Consider the following 20877-nt stretch of genomic DNA (forward strand, 5'->3'; position numbering starts at 1 on the left):
CAGAATTGAATTTCAAATTCAAAATTGCCAAAATGTGTTTTTTTAGATTGTCTCGCAAACAATATAAAATGAAAAGCGGAAAAATGAAATGTAACAAATGTTCAAAATGGTTACCATTCACTTGCTGTTAATAATGGAGTATGTTCAGAAAATTACTTCGACACAGTCGGTTCTCACGGTGTTCGAAGAATATTATAGGATATGACATTTCTAGATGGTAAGTAATAAAAAAAACACACATTAGATCAAGACGATTGACGAATTTGAAAAAATACGAATCAGTGTTGAATTTCCGCAGTTGAGGGTTTTCCAAGTCGGATGACTTGTTGTATGAAAATTCTGTAAATAAACTCTCTAGCTCATTAAATGTTCATGTGGCAGGATATAATTTCAATATAAATTAAAACACAAATGAAATTTCGAATATCTCTGTAACCAGAATCTTTTTATAGAATACTTTCGATAATATTTAGGTTTCAATGACGTAATAGGAAGTGGACATCGTCATGAACAAATATAAATACATATATTTATATATAGTTTCATTTGTGAAGTAAGCTGTTACAACAAAAAATATCTTCATTCACAAACCACATATTTACACATAAGTTAAAATATGTAGTTTTTCTGTGCTTCTGTACATTGTACCTAAAAATATATAACTTTTTTAGAAAAACTAAAATTAATAGTAGAGTGAACATACGTTCAATATTCTACAAGGGGTACTAGAATGGGCAGCTATCATCTAATCTTCAAACTGGAAAAGTATGACCAGGTAAGTGAAAACTGCTCCTGCAATCTGAAAAATGAAGCATTGATATCGTATAATAGGCAATATTCAATTATTAATTTTACTAATATGATTGGAAATCTCTGAAATAATAAAAGGAATTGAGATGAATAGCTAAAATATCAATTATATTATTTTCTGAAACACATGAGAATCATCCAGATAAAAGATGAAAATTTCCACAGAGTAGAAGGAAATAAAAATAGAAATAAAATGAAAAATGAAAATAGACAAAAAATTGAAAACTAAAAAATTAAAAAGAAATCAAAAGTAAGACAGATTTCAAACCAATTTACTTCACGACGTTCCGATTGTTGGAATCCACAATCGTCTTCGGGTCATCACCTAAAGACGATTGTAGATACTAATAATCGAAAGGTCCTGCAGTAACTTGGTTAAAATATTCTTCAGATGTTTGATTTTTAATTATTTGTTTTTTTTTCTATTCTTATTTCAATTTTATTTTTATTCCCTTTTACTATGTGGTAATTTCATCTTTTATCTCGATCATTCGTTTTATTGTTATTTCATTTCACGTTTTAGTGCCTGGTATAAGTTATATTTTAGCTATTCATTTTAATTCAATTTATTTTTTCAGAGATTTCAAATCATATTAAAATCATATTAGACAATGGAAGCTCGAAATAGTAAAATTCACCATGGAACATTGTCAAACACTTTCAAACAAACATTTATTTATGTTTCACATTGAAATTGTTGTTTCCCGTTTCATTACTTTCACCAAGTATCATAACAACTTGCATATACAAGTCAAAATGAATCCCAACAAGAACACATTTCTAACGGCTCAGAACCGAAACATTTTCCCCAATTTGCATTTCACCAAGTAATAAGAAGGTAGGTCATTAGATAATCTATACTAATTTATAGATAGTTACTACTCGAAAGAGATGACACTTTTATTACGATATTTATCCTCATCCAACTGAATACGGAATTATTCGAATCGGAAATTACAATTCTAAATTACATATATGCGAAGCCAGGGTAATCGCTACTTCTTAATTTATTTGTCCTCATTTTGGTAATATAATGAATTCTATGCCACTGCATATTATTACTTACCGATGTTAAAAGGCTTCTGTTAATTTCAAAGAATCCACAACAAGAAAAATCCATTTCACAGTACATCAGTTGAAGTGAAAAATATTCCATCTGGAAAAACGTTGAAGTAATGTTGAAATAAAAAAATATTATATCAGAATGACAAATTTTACCGAATTTTTGACCTCTTCATTCATATCATATGTCAGGAGCTCACAAACTTTGATTTTCGTTTTCTTGTGCTATAAAATAAAAAAAAATTATGGGATCGATTTCGAATTATTTAATTGAACTGATAAAATAATATTTGGGCTTCAAAACCAACAAATATATGACTAAGCATGAATCATTTAATTAAAAAAAAAGTGAGGTTTTGTTGATTCTGTAGACCTGTTTAAAGACATTATTTGAAGCATAACATATTTGTAGATATGACATTTTTACTTATGTTGTCATATTAATCTAACGTTAAGAAATTTTCGGAATCGAAAAGTAAGGAAATTTCACTTAGTCCAAATTGATTCGATGACGAAAGCTTCAGTCCATTCGGATGGCCTCCCAGCATTATTAACAAATTAATTATCACACACCATTTATTATTTTTCAAATAATCAATCGAAAGTGCTGGATCTGTTGACAACGTTTTCATCCGAAACTGTAGCATAAACATATCTATGTCAATGTTTTTCATTTATTGTTTGTATAGTAGCTAATAGTTTATAATAGTTATAGTAGTAATTGACAGTGATGGCCTAGCCAACGTCGTTCTCAAAGAAATATGGAACGATGACGCCGCCAGCCCAAAATCCACACCAAACAGTGACTTTCTCGGGATGCATTGGACGATAATAATAATACATTTATTATTTACCAATACATAAAGTAATACAAAATAACTTCACAAAACAAAAGTATCAAATGCAGGTAAATAAAAGGAGAACAGTTAGACTCTGCAGCCAATTCTTCCACAGTTCCCTTGAGAAGCCACTAAATACATATACACGATAAAAAAAGTAAACTCTAAATTTTCGAACTCTAATCAAATATTTTGTTAACCAACTATGGTTGTTGAGTAGGATTTCATAAAACATAATCAAAATATACAGGCAACAAACTATTGTTGACTAAATAGAAATCGTTTATACCTAAATTTAAATGCATCATAAGACAACGAAAAGTTTGGTACATCCAGGACATCGTCGAAAGTGGCTATATTATAAGAGAAAGATCGTTTGAATACTTATTTTTTATGCTTGGGTATAGTTAGCATGTTCCTCCGTCGCGAGTTCAAATGATGCACTTCAGTCCTAAATCCAACTTTTTCATGTAAGTATTGGGGGATTTTATTTTTCAAAATTTTGTAAAAAAAACATACCATACGCCGTTGTCCATATATAATTCTCATACAAGAATTTTGAACCTTTTGTACTCTTCTTATATCAGAACTATCGATACAAGGTCCATAAACTACGTCACAATGATTGAAACGGGAGAGAACCATACTATCACACAACTTGATTTTCAATTTGTAGTTCAGAAAGTGTCTTTGACTGTAAATAAGTTTCAATGACATATATGCATTTTTTAATTTTGGGTAATATGGTGTTTGAATCGTAACTTATTATCCATAATCAGTCCAAGATTCTTACAATAATCAGCAACTTCAATCTTATCTCCTCTTACCCTTATTGTTATTATATTCTTTGCTGGGGTCACTTCCTGATCAGTGCCAAATAAGAGTGCAACAGATTTATTTGAGTTGATTTTTAATGAATGACTATTTGTAAGGATCAGTGATTGATTTAGGTCAGAAATGATGCCGTCCGTAGCTTCCGCTACATCACAAAATTTGAAAGAAAGATATAGCTGTGTGTTATCTGCATAAAAATTGTATTTACACTTTGTCAGGTGTAGAGAGAAGTTGCTATTGTAAATGGTGTATAATAATGGATCTTGGATCTCATGTGGATTGGCATCGTCCTAAATTCGACAGTTTTGTTTGTTCACGTATCCATTTATCCAGAGATGAGCCCCATCTCTGAAGATGATTTTTTGATAGAAATTAGGGTCAGTTGCCAACTGCTCCAGAGCCCATTCATCCAACATAGGTCGTTGTTTATGGTCACTTTCTGAGTCAGTTGTATTTTGTACTGGTGCTGGCCCAAATCACAACGCAAAATTCGCCGAGTTGTGGTCTATGGAAGGCTGAGTTCTTGTGAGCAACACGAAACCAACTGCCTCTGATTCTCCTGCACACTCTCACAGACAGCGGCGATGTTTTCGGGAATCTTGCGTTTCGTCAACGTACGGGTGTTGGTCGATCGTTTACTGAACTAGTGAACTCAAATTTATCCATCACTCTTCAGGCCAGGATAATTCGTAAAGCCATTGAAATTGAACAACTTCCTGATCGTCTTGACAAACGAAATGACTCACAGAAACTCCTGCAATAATCTCGGAGTAACTCACGTCAGGTAGAAAATCAAGAATCAATTTACGGCTGATTTCGAACACACACACACACACAAATTGCATTTGCATTTCACAAATACAGGAATTTCATTGAAAATTTTTTGCCAAAAAAATTATCAGCTATAATATTCCAAGGACATTGATAACTAACGAAATAATTTTATCACAGTTTTCGAAAGCACGTTAATTGGTAACATCCCGACGCCGAAGGCCTAAAATAACGTGCTTGAGGAAGTTGTGATAAAATTATGAGTTATTTATCAATGTTCGAGGGATATTCGGTGAGAAAATTTTTTGCAATTCGAACAAAATTATTTATTGAACACACAGTTATTAAAAGAACAATTCGTATAATGATATTCCGTTGATATTGCTGTATTTGCCTCGGTTACTGCATAGGTGTTTCCACGCATACTATTGATTATTTGGTTATGATGTTCCTGAGCTTGTTTTGCGTTTAGTGGGATCTGTTTGTAAATTTCTTCGTGCTGCGTCGCGTGCATTCCGCGCTTGTTTGAATGCTTCACTTTTAAAGGGGTCTAGCATGATATTATACTCCTTGTAATACTTTTCTTGTAATAATTTGCTTGTTATATTCCATGCGGTTTTAACAGTAGCCTCCTTAAACTCTGTGCTATCCTTTTTTCTCATATTAATCGCCCAATCCTTGAGTATTAATGCAAGCGCTTCGAGAGTACGATTTCCATCCAATTCATATTTTCTGGCGTCACAAAACTCCATAAATATTTTCCAAGTGTATTTTTTACTATTGACAGTATTTTTTGGTGTATTTTCTTCAATGATTTTGTCAATTGCCGCATCATTTTGAACACCAAAGCGAGGAAGTGACATTTTCGAAATAAATTGAATTACTGAAATGTCAAACAACTTTATTGTGTTGGTTGCTTAGCAATGTCATGACATAAGTGATAACTACCCGTGAAAACTATCCATGGGTAGTTATCAGTGTAATGATGGTTTCATTGGTTATTTCGACACACATGACTAGAAATAGACAAATTTGATAGGATCATTTTTTTGGCAAAAAATCCCCAGCCTCTTGTGTTGAAAATTTTTTGACAAAAAAATTATCCTATCAAGTTTGTCTATTTCTAGTCATGTGTGTCGAAATAACCAATGAAACCATCATTACACTGATAACTACCCATGGATAGTTTTCACGGGTAGTCATCAATTATGTCATGACATTGCTAAGCAACCAACACAATAAAGTTGTTTGACATTTCAGTAATTCAATTTATTTCGAAAATGTCACTTCCTCGCTTTGGTGTTCAAATTGATGCGGCAATTGACAAAATCAAGATCAACGGAATATCATTATACGAATTGTTCTTTTTTTTTTATGAGGATTAATTTATAATTTATGACATTAAAAATAAAATAAATACAACAATAAAAATTAATTGGCGCTCCGGGGCGACTTCATTGATTCCAGTGGCGCATTTGCTTTTTCAGCTGCAGGAAAACCCGGAAAAACCTGCAGCACCACATCATCTGAAGATCTTGATCTAACAATGTCCTCTCTCTCTCATAAAACAAAATGTAGGGTGTCTCCAGAGGCTCCAATAAATTCAATGCATCGCCAGAACACTTCGTGACACGACTATCGTCAAACTTAAACTTTTAATAACTGTGTGTTCAATAAATAATTTTGTTCGAATTGCAAAAAATTTTCTCACCGAATATCCCTCGAACATTGATAAATAACTCATAATTTTATCACAACTTCCTCAAGCACGTTATTTTAGGTAACATCCCTCCGCCTTCGGCGTCGGGATGTTACCAAATAACGTGCTTTCGAAAACTGTGATAAAATTATTTCGTTACTTATCAATGTCCTTGGGATATTATAGCTGAAATTTTTTTGCCAAAAAAATTATCCTATTAAATTTGTCTATTTCTAGTCATGTGTGTCGAAATAACCAATGAAACCATCATTACACTGAAAACTACCCATGGATAGTTTTCACGGGTAGTTATCACTTATGTCATGACATTGCTAAGAAACCAACACAATAAAGTTGTTTGACATTTCAGTAATTCAATTTATTTCGAAAATGTCACTTCCTCGCTTTGGTGTTCAAAATGATGCGGCAATTGACAAAATCATTGAAGAAAATACACCAAAAAATACTGTCAATAGTAAAAAATACACTTGGAAAATATTTATGGAGTTTTGTGACGCCAGAAAATATGAATTGGAAGGAAATCGTACTCTCGAAGAGCTTGCATTAATACTCAAGGATTGGGCGATTAATATGAGAAAAAAGGATAGCCCAGAGTTTAAGGAGGCTACTGTTAAAACCGTATGGAATATAACAAGCAAATTATTACAAGAAAAGTATTGCAAGGAGTATAATATCATGCTAGACCCCTTTAAAAGTGTTGCATTCAAACAAGCGCGGAATGCACGCGACGCAGCTCGAAGAAATTTACAAACAGATCCCACTAAACGCAAAACAAGCTCAGTACCATTAACTTCAAATGAAATGAGTAAAATTATAAACTTTTGGGATGAAAATACCCCTATAGGACTCCTACGCAAATTTTATCACATAGCAGCGGTGGAATTGGCTTGGAGAGGTGGTGAAGGTGCTGCTTGCTTAGTTGATTATTTTCATATCGAAAAGGACAACAATGGATCTCCAACTAATAGGATAGAATATAATCCAATTTTCAGTAAAACCTGCCAAGGGGGTTCAAAGAACTGCGCCTCTAGCAAATGATTAGTTCAAAATAGTGATAACAATGCTTGTCCTGTCAGATTATTCATTAAATTATTATCAAAACGAGGCACAAATATCAAGACAAATAGACTATTTTTAAGGCCAAATCGTCATTGGAAGACAGGAAGCGATAACTGATATGACAATATGCCTCTGGGTAGAAATATAATCAACGGATGGACGAAATCTTCTGCTGAAGCAATTGGCTTGGATACGAAACAGAGGAAAATAACCAATCACTCTAATAGAGCAACTGCAGTCAGTCAACTAGCTAAGAGTGGAGTTCAAGAACAGCAATTGTTGAAATATACTGGGCACAATAATGGAAATTCCATAAAACCTTATTTGAATATTGATCAGGAACATAATAACCAAATAATCAATAGTATGCGTGGAAACACCTATGCAGTAACCGAGGCAAATACAGCAAGATCAACGGAATATCATTATACGAATTGTTCTTTTAATAACTGTGTGTTCAATAAATAATTTTGTTCGAATTGCAAAAAATTTTTTCACCGAATATCCCTCGAACATTGATAAATAACTCATAATTTTATCACAACTTCCTCAAGCACGTTATTTCAGGTAACATCCCTCCGCCTTCGGCGTCGGGATGTTACCAAATAACGTGCTTTCGAAAACTGTGATAAAATTATTTCGTTAGTTATCAATGTCCTTGGGATATTATAGCTGAAAATCAACTATAAAGCAATAGTCTGAATCAGAATAAAATTATTCACAATTCACATATATATCATATTGTGGCATTATATATTATATAATATTCTTTCACCAATGTCAACATGAAAATTAGATTGGTGATCTCACTTCAGTACAGGAAAAAATTTAAAAAATGAGACAATTCGTGAAATCTGTGAGTACAAGCTATAGGCTTCCAAGATATAGGTTAATATTTTTACTGTTATTTTCATAATCACCTCATTAACACACGATTGACAAGGCTCAACTATAAGGAGTATCCGTCCCACATGTACTTGGATCCAAATTAACTGTTGAATTATAACAACTGGACTACCTCGCAGGAAGATGTCTATCAGTAGAAAATATGAAGTGACGATGAGGTGAAGAAGACAACTCAGCATGATTATCTAAAAAATTTCGAATAAAAAACATTAAAAACAATCACTACAGAATATAAAACAAAATTACTTCCCGCTGTCTGTCCCTAAGTATGCTTTGATCTTTAAGTCTACGCAACATATTTTGATGCGGGTTTTTCAATAGATAGAGTGATTCAAAAGAAATGTTTATATGAATATAACATGAATTATACAGTAGTGGAACACTGATAACTTCAGTGGTTTATAATGTCATGTCGTGAATAAACATATTTTTTGCGCTTACATTGCAAACGCTGGCTGAACCACACGAGATAGATCAAAACATGTATGACAATATTGAAGATCTTGAAAAGGTTTTCAAAGAAGTCTATCTCTCAGGAACAACCATTTTTTATTCTCGAGAAATAATGGTTTATTTTCGAAGCAATTTTGAGCAATACAACAATAATCCTTGTCCAACTCTAGTGGCACTCTAGAATGCCACCAAAATTTAGCCAAAGCCTCGGTAGATAATAACATTATCCTGAGGTGAGTTAAAGGGCACGACAGAAGTAAAGGTAATCGCATTGCCAACTTTTTAGCCAAAGAAGCGGCTGTACTAAGAATTTTAGAACCCAGTGGCACCTACGGCCTGATGACTTTGACAATTGCGGAACTAGACAAACATCATACCCATAAATAACACTAGTTTACAGCCAATTCATGACTGTAATGCCAAAGGAAGTTCTTTGTTAATTTTTGGTTCCTAAATGCAAAAATGATAGTAAAAATTTCCAAACACTTAAGATTTTTGGGTTATGATTTTTTCCACAAAAATTTAATGAACACGACATTCTAAATTTGCTTTTTTCCAAAATTGAGCAAATTGTTCAAAATCTGGCAATAGAGCGTCTAAAATAAGTTTGAAAGCCGTTCTGCACCATAATGGTAACAAAAGACCCTCTATTTTCTTGCACATGCAGTTGCCATGAAGGAAACACACGAAAGTATGTCATTTATTCTAAATGCAATAAGTTATAATACGTATAAGTGGCAAATATGTGGTGACCTAAAAGTCATAGGACTATTTCTAGGTCTTCAGGGTGGATTTACGAAGTTTTGCTGTTTTCTTTGCCTTTGGAACAGTAGGGCAACACAGAGCCATGGCCAAAAGAATGGCCTCCAAGAGATAAATATATTCCAGGTCAAGCTTACGTGAAAAATATACCTCTTGTTAATCCCAAAAACGTTTTGTTACCTCCATTACACATTAAACTGGGGTTAATGAAAAATTTTGTAAAAGCATTAGACAAAGAAGGTGATACGTTTAAATATCTTAAACACGTTTTTTCGAAATTAGGTGATGTAAAGCTCAAGGAAAGTATATTTGTTGGAACACAAATTAGAAAACTACTAAGTGAACAACAGTTTGATCAAAAATTGAGTAATGTTGAATTAGCTACGGGAGTTCTTTCAGAAGAATTATTTCGGAGTTTTTAGGGAACAAGAAAGTAGAAAATTACGAAACACTTGAAGAAAAACTATTTGAAAGCTACTGTAGAATGGGATGTCGCATGTCTCTCAAAATCCATTTCTGGAACTCCCTTTTGAATATTTTCCCAGAAAATTTGAGTGCTGTCAGTGACAAACAAGGGAAAAGGTTCCACCAAGACATACTGACAATGGAACAACGTTACCAAGGCAGATGGGATGCAGCAATGATGGGGGATCATAGTTGGTTCCTTATGAGGGAAAACGATAAAACAAATATAAACGAAAGTCATTATTTGCAAAAAGGCTATGCGCAAAAGAATTCATTTGGATGTCTTTCCATGTGTATTGTAAATAAAGTCTGTTATCCTCAAAATATATTGTTTTTTTCTTGTTTTGATCTTATATTTCCCTATAATTTGTGGAAATTTTTTTATATAATAAATAACTCAAAATCTTTACGTGATGGAAAATGTTTGATGTTGAAGTCGCAGTCAGGATGCTTCAAATTCTCATACATAGCCATTATAATATTAGTCGCATTTTTTTTTTCTCATTTGTTGGCTAGTGTAATGGTTTATTCACGAAGTAATTTTGAGCAATACAGCGATACTCCTCATCCAACTCTAGTGACACTCTAGAGTGCCATCAAGATTTAGCCAAAGCCTCGGTACATAATAACATTATCCTAAGGTGGGTTAAAGGGCACGGCAGGAGTAAAGATAATCGGATTGCCGAGTCTTCAGCCATGTAAGCGGCTGGACTAAGAATTTTCGGACTTAGTGGCAATTGCGGAACTAGCCAAACATCACACCCATAAATGAAAGTTCATTAACGAAGCAATTTTGAGCAATACAGTAATGATTCTTATCCAACTCTAGTGACACTCCAGAGAGCCACCAAGATTCAGCCAAAGCCTCGGTAGATAATAACATTATCCTGGGGTAGGTTAAAGGGCACGACAGGAGTATAGGTAAAGGCATTGCCGACCCTTTAGTACTTTAGTACTTTTTGCAGTATTTTTCGAAGTCATCGTATATTTAATTCCAAAAAATCTCAGATTGAATATTTCTAATTTATTCAGCATAAAATTTTGTATTGATTTTCCAAATATTTCACACAGTTAAATATGAAATCATTAATTTTTTTACAGTCCAGAAAGTGAGTTTGTTCCTCGACTTGCATATTAAATGAACTGAACTTGAAATATTGATATATCATCATAAAATATTTCATACAATTCCACAAATTCTACAGTTTATGACTTGATAACAGTATATTTCCTTACGTGAATTCCGAATTCTATTGAATTATTGACAATTTCCACAGCCTCCAGAATTTTGTCATGGAATTTTGCCATTTCCATTATTTTGTTAACTGTAAAAACAAGCTATTATTTTTCAAATGATCATAATTATTTCTTCGCATGCGGTAAAAAGGAAATTCTTCAAAGTAATTTTAACCCTTCAATGCGCAATTTTTTCTATAGCCCCCAAAAAATATTAATGGATATATAACGGTCCGAATAAACACGGAAAAATGATGAAAAAATTCTAACTCAGCTTTTTTCGTTACTTTTTAATTAAAAACTTATTGTATCAAATATGCGAAATAGCGAAAAAGTAATCAGAATATTCAACATGTATGAAATTTGTGAAAACAGTTATTATTTTTGTTTAAACAGAAGTGAAGTCCACATTTGGAACACTTCATGTAAGAAAATGACGAACATTTGGGAAATTTGCACCTTTGCCGTTCTTGAGTGCACAAAGGCCAATGTGACTGGCCATCTAGCCTCACATCTTTTGGAGGAATATATGCAGTTGTTGCAGATCTTTTCTTTTTCTCCACAATTTCTTTCTCAAGATCCGATGGTCTGCCTCTTTTTGATAAACGTTGACTTCCTAGGTTGCATAAACAATAGGCAACTTCAGCCCTGAAGTCAGCCAGGTTTATATATTTTTGTTCTCCTTTCTGCATAAGAGAACGCCTATAAAGGAGCCAGGCATTGACGAGTGTCATATCAAGAAGGTGATAAAATAATCGCATATACCACTTCTTCGATTTTATTTTGATATGGTAGCGTCCTATAAGACTATCCATGAGGTCGACGCCTCCCATATGTTTGTTGTACTCTAGCACCAAATTTGGACAATCAATATTTATTCTCTGCTTGGATTTTCTATCGTACATTTCGATTTTTCCCTTCGAAAGTTCTCCACTATATGTTGATAACAAACAAACAGTCTTATTATCCTTCCAGGCAACTGGAAGGATAATAAGAAGTCACAGACAAATCCAACCGAAAAACCTCGATCCAATTTCTTTATATTGTCTTCTGATGGCAGGGCAGCTTACAGTTCGGTAAACGATTACGTCTTACGGTGCCTAAGGAATAAATACCTCTGTTTGCCAGATAATGCAACAAAGACAACGAGTATAATAGTTGTCGAAATAAATGACATAATTTTTTCCATTCGGAACAATCCGTGACAACCTAAGGTTCGTTCCAACCAGCGTCAGAAACAGTTTCTGACAGTCAGGATTCTGCGCAGTAATGTGATTGCGTTCCAACGTGAGTTTCCCACGATTAGTAAACTATCAGTTTTATGTTCCATCCAAGATTCAAACCTGTTCGAAATCTATCAGAATGGTTTGAGGATTATCTTCTAACCAATAATCTGACTCATGCGTATTCCGTATTACTGTTTTTGTTTTATGTTCATGCAACTTAGAAACAACATAACCTGCAAAAATTGTTATAAAGTAAATTATATTTTTGTTATTTGACTTTGAACATTCAATAAAATATGAGTGAAGAAGGATATAGCGAGGTGAGTGACATATCGTCAATGACAAGTAGCGATGACGATGATGTAGAACCGATGTTAGATCTACACGAGCAGAGAATTAAAAACAAAAATTATTTAGGTAAGCTGGTATTTTTTGCACTTGAGTAATATGGATCATATTGTGTTGATATTTTTCAGAAGAAATAGTGCCACAGTATTCCGAGGAAGTGTTTTTTAACATTTTAGACTGACAAGGCAAACTGCTGGCCACTTGGGCGAAAAGTTTGAAATGAGCCCGAATTTTAATAGTCAAGTGGGACAATATAGGAACATACTAGCTTTGCAACAAGTATGATGAAACTATTGGTGTTTGGTATTTTCTTCATGAAAACTTTAATTTCAGGTTCTTATTTATTTATGGTACATGGGGCACCAGACTTCCAGTTTTCGAGACGTTGCTGATAGATTTGGTGTCACAATAAGTTCTATACATAGAATTATTCATAGAATCACTATGTTTTTGAGTAATCTCTCTCCAGAAATAATAAAATGGTCAAACGAAAATGAAAAACAAATTATTAAAGAGCACTTCTTCGCAAATGGATTTCCAAATGTAATTGGAGCCATTGATGGCACTCACATTAAAGTGGATAAACCAGAAAATGATCCAGACTCCTACATCAATAGGAAAGGATACTATTCTATACAGGTAGGTTCATATTATTTTTTATATCATAAACTTCATAATAAAATACTACCACCTGAAGAATAATAATTGTTTCACTTCAGATGCAAGCTGTTTGTGATCATAGAAGGAAAATAATAGATGCATCTGGTTCGGTGCATGATAGCAGAGTATTCAGAAACTCTCCATTGAAAAACAGACTGGAAGAGAAATGTGGCAGATATTATCTTTTGGGAGATAGTGGTTATCCTCTGCTTCCTAATTTATTAACCCCTTATGAAGATAGGGGCAACTTAACTAGACGACAGCAAAATTATGATTTAAAGTTATCAAAAAATCGATATGTCATAGAACATTGTTTTGGTTTATTAAAACAGAAGTTTCGACAGATGTACCATGTAAAAATGAGGAAAATTAGGATAATTTGTCATTTTATCAGAGCAGCATGTGTACTCCATAACATTGCATTAGATGACAACTTCATTATGGACAATGATGCAGTGGAAGTGGACCTAAATAATGAGCAGGTTGCACCAGGTGATGAACAACCAGATGATGATGTAGAAGACATGGGAGCCCGTGCTATAGGGATCAGGTAGCAAACACTTTACGACTGTAAAGGTCGTCAAACTGAGATCAATCTGTCTTGAAATATGCAAATAGGTAGAACAATTATGGTTGTGAATTTATGAATAATACAAGGAATTTCTAAGGGTTTCTGCTTATTTTTATTTATTCACCCCAACACATTCTCACATAACTCAATTGTACATATATCCGATGCATATTCATATTTATTTGAACTAATGAACTCAATACCTTCCACGAAATTATTACTAAAATTATATCACAATTCTTTGTTAAAAAATCAACAATTTGTCTCTTTTTAGGAGCTCATTCATTTCCTTAAAGTCCAAGATCACCATCTGTTGAATGGATGAAAAGTATACTCCACAAACATAAACTAAATAATAAATACTGAAATTAAATCACAATTCTTTGGTAAAAAAAATCAACAATTTGTCTCTTTTTAGGAGCTCATTCATTTCCTTAAAGTCTAAGATCCACATCTGTTGAATGGATGAAAAGTATACTCCACAAACATAAACTGAATAATAAATACTAAAATTAAATCACAATTCTTTGGTAAAAAAAATCAACAGTTTGTCTCTTTTTAGGAGATCATTCATTTCCTTAAAGTCTAAGATCCCCATCTGTTGAATGGATGAAAAGTATTATATTCCAGGAACATAAACTAAATAATAAATACTAAAATTAAATTATAATCCTTTGGTAAAAAATTCCACAAAGTGGATTTATAAAGTTAGGTAGAGTCTCTTTTCAGGAGCTCATTTCTTTCTCTTAACAGATCATTTCTTTCCTTCATTAATACTACTTTCTGCTTTTGAACTTCTAACTTCTATTTTTCAACTTCTATTCTCTCTTTATAATATTCTTTCCTATCTCTTCTTAATTGCTCTGAAGTGAAATTTTTAGTTGTTGCGGGATTTCTTCGTTTCAATGATAAACCTTTTCCTAGGGTCTGATATGTAGCTGTAGCTGAATTTGAGGTAGATTGAATAGGTTCTTCATTGGCTGGCTCTACTTCTTCTACATGTTCAATGGTATCTGTTGACAACAGAACATCGGGCTTAACATTTTTTTGCCTCTAAATATATTGTCCATCTCCTCTTGATACTCAAAATATTTTTTGCCTCTCCCTGTTTTTGTCTGGTTGTCAACAAATTTTTTGTATGACCGTTCAACAACTCTCCACCTATTCCCCACATGACTTGAACTGTAGTTAGATTTAAGAATCTCATTCATTTCTGCAGCTAAAACTTCCCATAGTCTTTTTAAATTCTTGATTTGGAAACTCCAAACCTTTGGACGATATTTTTTATGAAGATCTAGCATCACTTTTGTCTGGTCACTAGTCCAATTAGCAACAAATTCATGTTCACGTTTTTCTTGTAGTCTGGGCTGGGATGGGTGTAATGTTGATTGTTCTGTGTAAACCACTGCTGGAGCACGAAAAATTAAGAATTTTTTAAGTGAACCTACAATATGAACATCTTTAATTACACAAATTAATTATTGCGGTGACCTACTTACCTCCCAGTTCCATGTTGATTATTAAATAGAACAGATATATAAAATACTGCAACCTTCTTTTACTCTTCAGAAATACACTTGTTTAGATTTATTTTTAAAGGTTATGTTGAAATTCCAATCCAAACTTCAGTTGAACTATCAGATGTTCCAATCAGAAATTTCAAATTGATCAGACACCAATATTTAACAGACATGCGCGTTGACAACGATTTACAAACAGTTGGAAATCTGTTTGTGACTCAAGGTTGGAACGAACCTCTAACAACCACATTCGCACTAGGTCCAAGGTTCGGTTCTTCTGGAAGACGATTTATTTCATCATTTTCTCTACCAGTATAAATCTCAAATTTATATGAGAATCCAATTACACCACATAAAATGAAAAGTTTGTAGCCCATTTATGGGGCTTAGCTGGCATGTACTGTTTCATGTGATGTTTAGCCTTCGAAGCACACATTTGCTCATCGACAGAAAGTTTTTCTTCCAGGGGAATACTTCGGAATTTAGAATTCAGGTGATCAATTACTGGTCGTAATTTATGTAGGCGATCATAGTTAGCATCATTTGTATCTAGATTTGCGTTGTCATTGAAATGTAAGGATTTTCTTATAAACTCAAATCTTTTTCCACTCATGACATTTTTTATTTGAGGAAATGACAACGAATTACTCCAATAGCTTCGGCAGTTAGGCATGTGTACTATGGACACATATACACAAATTCCAAGATATTGATTTATACCTAAACTGGTTAGCCCTGCTGGTTTATTTGGATTTTCCTGTATCGCATAAGTATTACATTCAGAAGCAATTCTGTCAATGAGGTCATCACCAAAGAAGTATTTGAAAAATGCATAGGGCGTCGACAACTCTAAAATATCAGTTGGAAGCATTTCGATACTTCCTGTTGTCTGAGAAGTAGATAATTATCAACATTTAGGTATCCTAAATCCATAACTGCAAAATTAAAAATAAAATAATTTTCACAAAAAACTTTCTTTTCAATTAGATCCCTAATTGGTGAGCACTGATGATGACGACAGTTGAAAACGCTTCACAATAATAATTTATGATTATACACTTTTATACGGAAACCTTTCGATTCATTCCTTCAATAAGTATATTCAGCTCCCCAATCTATTTATTCATTTAATAATTCAAGAACTTGTCATACAATGAAATATGTATTTTGTGCGAAACTCACCTATATCCGATGCTTTCTGAATTTTTATATCTTGTTTTCGGAATTGTTTAGTATTGCCACCCATTTTGGTCAATGAAATACTTCCGATATTCAACATAATACCTTTCTCTGAAAAAGTCCTGTTATTTTTTATTAGTATTTTTCCCAACTCTTCAAGTTCATCATTCAGCAACGAAATCCTGATTTTGATCAGATACACGATGTGAAAGATTATAACTTCTTTCATTATGATAATAAGGTATACTGAATAATATGTAAAATATTTTTTGATGAAGGAGATAGGAGTTTGCTCCCTTTTATTCACGGAAGAGGTCCATCCTAAGATATCCAAAACTATAATAGGAATGGATAGGCATAAATGAACTCCCAGAAAATATATAGATAGCTTTCGGATTCGTTTCGAGTTTCTCAATGGAATGAATTCATCTGCCTGAAACAGAAATTCTAAATATATGAATATTGTAAGAATTGATTCGAATTAGGTACAATATGTAGTGTTGGTGTGATACACAATAAACCACCTTTTTTCATTATTTCTGCACATCTCATAAAAAATCATCAGTCACCGTTCGAAAATAAACAATACTCTAGAATTTAATGAAAAAAATATATAGAAGTTGAATTAGAGAAAACTTACATATTCATCTCTCACTTAATTTTGATGAATGGAGAAAAATTTTGGTATCTTTTTTTAATATTCCAACTTCATTCATCATCAAAGCTGTGATACCCTTCTTGGCGCAACTAAGTTATTAGGAATGATCTATACTGATTCCTGAACTCTCACTCAGCGTCTTCACATATGGCAGAAGGAACTTTTATTTTCAATAATTACAGGAGACTTTTTTGAAGTTGTTTGACCTTGGATTTCCCGTTATACTGGGACGGTTGTCGGCTGGGTTAGCGTGAGTGATTCGTTCTACTCATTCAATCGACCGCTATGTGGAACGGTCGGCCGGATGATTGATTTTCACGTATCGTCCAACCCTTGCTAGGAATCGCATGTTGAAAGGTGGAACCTCATTAATCCTCAACTCGCAGTTTCGACTCCAGAGGGTTGACGTTCGAAGGGGAGCAGATGAACGAAGAAATATAATTGTACAGACTCATCAGCACTTGTCATCAGTAATGGCAATATTTTCTAATCTCTAAAGAATCCAATGTTTTCATTCTTCATACCAATCTATGAAATCATCTGACAGTTCCATACTACAAAAAGCCAGGCATCGGTTTTCTCCAGGAAGATAAATGTCTCCGAACCGAATATAACTATGTCAGGTCAGACAATTCCTCTTTCTGCTTCGACAAGTTTGTTGGGGGTTAAAATGGATACCAATATGTCTTGGCACAATCATGCCGCTGGAATTGAAACACTGTTCCGAACCAGAAAACTGTATACACCTCAGCAACTTTTGATGCTTTATGAAGCTCAGATTATACCTTCTTTGGAGTATTGTTCTCATGCTCTGCCCCCAAACATATCCTGAAGTTGCTGGATTCCATCCAGAAAGGAGCTATCCGCCTGATTGGAGACGCGAACGTTACGTGCAACCTTGATAGCCTGGAACATCGACGAAAGGTTTGAGATTTGTCTCTCTTCTATGGATACTTTCACGGGAAGTGTTCAAGGGACTTGCACTTTCCAAATGGACTTATTCTCCAGCGATTCGAATCCATGTACATCGCTACTTTCTCACAGGCACCGCTCTGAGAGCGGATTTTTTTGTGGTGCTTGTGTTCCGTCTTTAAAAAAAATATAATACAGCCCTGTCTAGGAGATGACGATTAAATAAGTGGATTGGTATTTTATCCAAATAAATCAAAGTAAACAACCAAGAAGAATTGAGAAAAACTTAGATAATTTGCTTAATCTTTACCTGACTGACAAGTAGAAAAATGAAGTTTCGTGAATTTTGAGAGAAACTATCGATCAGATCGTCAAAAAGTAGTTTAATGACGAGGACAAAAATCTTTGGTTAACCAACATTTTTTTAGGTAACTATATCACTGTATCTGCTGGAAGACAAGCAAAAACCTACAGCTGCCATTTTAGGTTTTCAGGTAGCTATCGATGGTTCTCTCTCGAATATCTTTTTCATTAATGCTGGTATTTTCTAGGAATTTATATCGTCTACAACACTTCTTCTATTATATATCTGTCTGTTGAAAATCTGTCACGGCACAATCATATCAATGAAATAACAGTGTCAGTCTCTCAGAAATTCGTAACACAATTCTGAATTGGGAAGTTGTATGCAGCTCGTCAACATTCAATCCTTTATAAAACTCTAACAAGATTTTCTTTGAAATATTGCTGACATATCTTCGAAGAATACCCTGAGGCTGCCAACCTCTATCCAAAAAAGAACCATCCGCCTGATTGAGGACCCAAACATCACAAACACCCTTGACAAACAACCTTCATGCCAGCATAATCGAATGATACAGATTTATTTATAGAACGTGTTGGGTCGAAAAATTAGCAAAGACAATCAGTCGTTGTTGAAACTTTGGAATAGTACCTTCGTCCTCGCACTCAAAGGATACACTGAAGTGTCTGCCGCAGTAGCAGTAGAAACGTTTGGTACTATACGAAACTCGATCTACGAGCAAGGAATTTGTTCATTCCATGAACATTTCGTAGTCTTCAGGGCATTTCATGTACACTTCAAAGTATTCAAAAATTCTGAAAGTAGATCCACTAGAACTCTTCAATCCACCATCATACCTCATCCAAATTTGAAGTTGGTGATGATATATATTTCTTAGAACGCTTTGTGGTTTGAAGGCCGTGGATTTTTGGAATTTCTTCCTTAGTTCCTGAGTTAATATCTCCGATGACTGGATATAACGTCTGCGTAACGCGCCTTCCTCAGGTAGTTTGTTGTGCTAATACCTGTGCCTGGCTCAGATAAATTACGTAAAGAGTGTTTATGTTGATTCAGGTAGTCTAGTGTGATAATATCTTACCTATTTGCTATACTTGAACTTCTTAGAATGTGATTGAATATTCTACACGGAATGGTTGAAAAAAATTGGAAATCGGAATTTGTTCAACATAGCCTAAGAGAGCTATTGTATAGCGAAACACGTATCGCGGTTTTGTAAAACCCTTTATAGTAAAAATCATACAATAAACTGTATTAGTTATTTTTTTTTGAAAAAATTTCAAGAATTTCTTGGGATTCTTATGATTGACAGCGATATTTTGGAACACCTCAAATGATCGACGAAAAAAAAATCCTAAAATTTTTATGTCCATCTTCAATCCATTGGGATTTTTCATATAATTTCTAATTCAAGGAAATCTTTCATTACAGGACACCTGGGGAAGTCAAATTGGCTGGGATTAAGAAATTCGGATTGTATGGATGAAAGGCAGCAACTGTGGACTGCAGATTTTAAAAATATTTACATATCCACAATATACCACCTTCATTCACCATCATTCAATAAGAAAAAAAGTTCAGATAAGTTTGATCACTGCATAGATTCGAGTTACAAGCCGCACTGATGAGAGCGCGTCTAGAACATTTCTTGAAGAAAACTTTAGACATGAAAATTCCTACTATTTGGTATTAGAACGACTCAAAAACGGTTTTGTGTTGGATACGACTTGAAGCTAGAAGTTTTTGTCGCCCAAAGACTTGGAGAAATACAATACTTGACGAATTATTTAGAATGGAAATACAATCATTCAAAAGGGAATGTAGCTGATGAAGCTACGAAGAGATTGGAAAAAAATTACGTACAGCGATAATAACCGGAGATGGATTACCGGACCAGATTTCACGATGTTACCAACAGATCAGTGGTCAAAAGAAAAAATTTCGAATTTGTAGTCTACCATTTCATTCAAGATAATCTTATAGTGCCTGATCCGAATAGGTTTTCTAAAGAATAGCAATAGATTCAAGTCCGAATTAACTGCAGAGGCAATTTGCAAAGCCAAAGTTTATCTTTTCAAAAAAATTCAGTTGGACTCATTCCGTGGAGATGACATATTTGGAAAATAAAATGCCCATCAGAAGTGAAAGTCGACTTCAAACTCTTTCTTGCAGTTATTATGAGGATGATGGACTCATACGGCTCAGATGAAGACTGTCCAGTCAGTTTAGTTGACCGACTCTGCAAAACGTCCTATTGTTCTAGATCCCAACCAGAGAATAACCAAACTTCTGATTCAACATTATCATGAAATGTTCCATCATCATGGCCAAGAAATGGTAGTCAATAATCTGCGAATGAAATTTTGGATATTAAGAATGATGCAAGCGATAAGAAGTGCTTGGAACAGCTGCCAACATTGTGAAAAATAAAGAGAACCCCAATAATGGGACAATTACCTTGTTGTAGGATTGAAACCACAATCAGAGACTTCAATGAAACAGGCGGTGACTATTTTGGTCTATATCAGTCAAGAGAAACCGAGGAAAAAGATATGGTGTTATTT

General features: G+C 34.0%; 1 protein-coding gene across 2 annotated transcripts; it reads right to left on the reverse strand.

Moving 5' to 3' along the window:
• Positions 1 to 509: 509 nt before the first annotated feature.
• On the reverse strand, positions 510 to 16750 carry LOC111505873 (gustatory receptor for sugar taste 43a). Of its 2 annotated transcripts, XM_074183553.1 has the most exons (7): positions 16425 to 16750; positions 10918 to 11006; positions 8016 to 8186; positions 2029 to 2097; positions 1877 to 1966; positions 704 to 799; positions 510 to 648 (listed from the first exon to the last, which is right to left on the reverse strand). In XM_074183553.1, exons 1-6 carry the CDS (start codon positions 16648 to 16650, stop codon positions 746 to 748), a joined length of 699 nt encoding a protein of 232 aa, XP_074039654.1. In that variant the 5' UTR covers positions 16651 to 16750; the 3' UTR covers positions 510 to 648; positions 704 to 745. The 2 variants fall into 2 exon arrangements, with proteins under 2 accessions (XP_074039654.1, XP_074039653.1); XM_074183552.1 differs by having other exon boundaries at positions 510 to 799.
• Positions 16751 to 20877: the final 4127 nt, after the last annotated feature.

The sequence above is a fragment of the Leptinotarsa decemlineata genome, unplaced genomic scaffold, assembly GCF_025532065.1.
Source record: "Leptinotarsa decemlineata unplaced genomic scaffold, Ldec_3_MD MMD2_tig00026340_RagTag_RagTag, whole genome shotgun sequence".
Classification (NCBI taxonomy): Eukaryota; Metazoa; Arthropoda; class Insecta; order Coleoptera; family Chrysomelidae; genus Leptinotarsa; species Leptinotarsa decemlineata.

What these genes read in the sequence shown, in the direction of transcription:
- LOC111505873 (XM_074183553.1), bottom strand. Translation starts at nt 16,650, where the DNA reads ATGAAAGAAGTTATAATCTTTCACATCGTGTATCTGATCAAAATCAGG. An exon ending in TCAGAAAGCATCGGATATAG is followed by an intron (nt 11,007 to 16,424) that starts GTGAGTTTCGCA and finishes TTGTTTTTACAG; the next exon opens with TTAACAAAATAATGGAAATG. An exon ending in ACAGAAGCCTTTTAACATCG is followed by an intron (nt 800 to 1,876) that starts GTAAGTAATAAT and finishes TTCATTTTTCAG; the next exon opens with ATTGCAGGAGCAGTTTTCAC.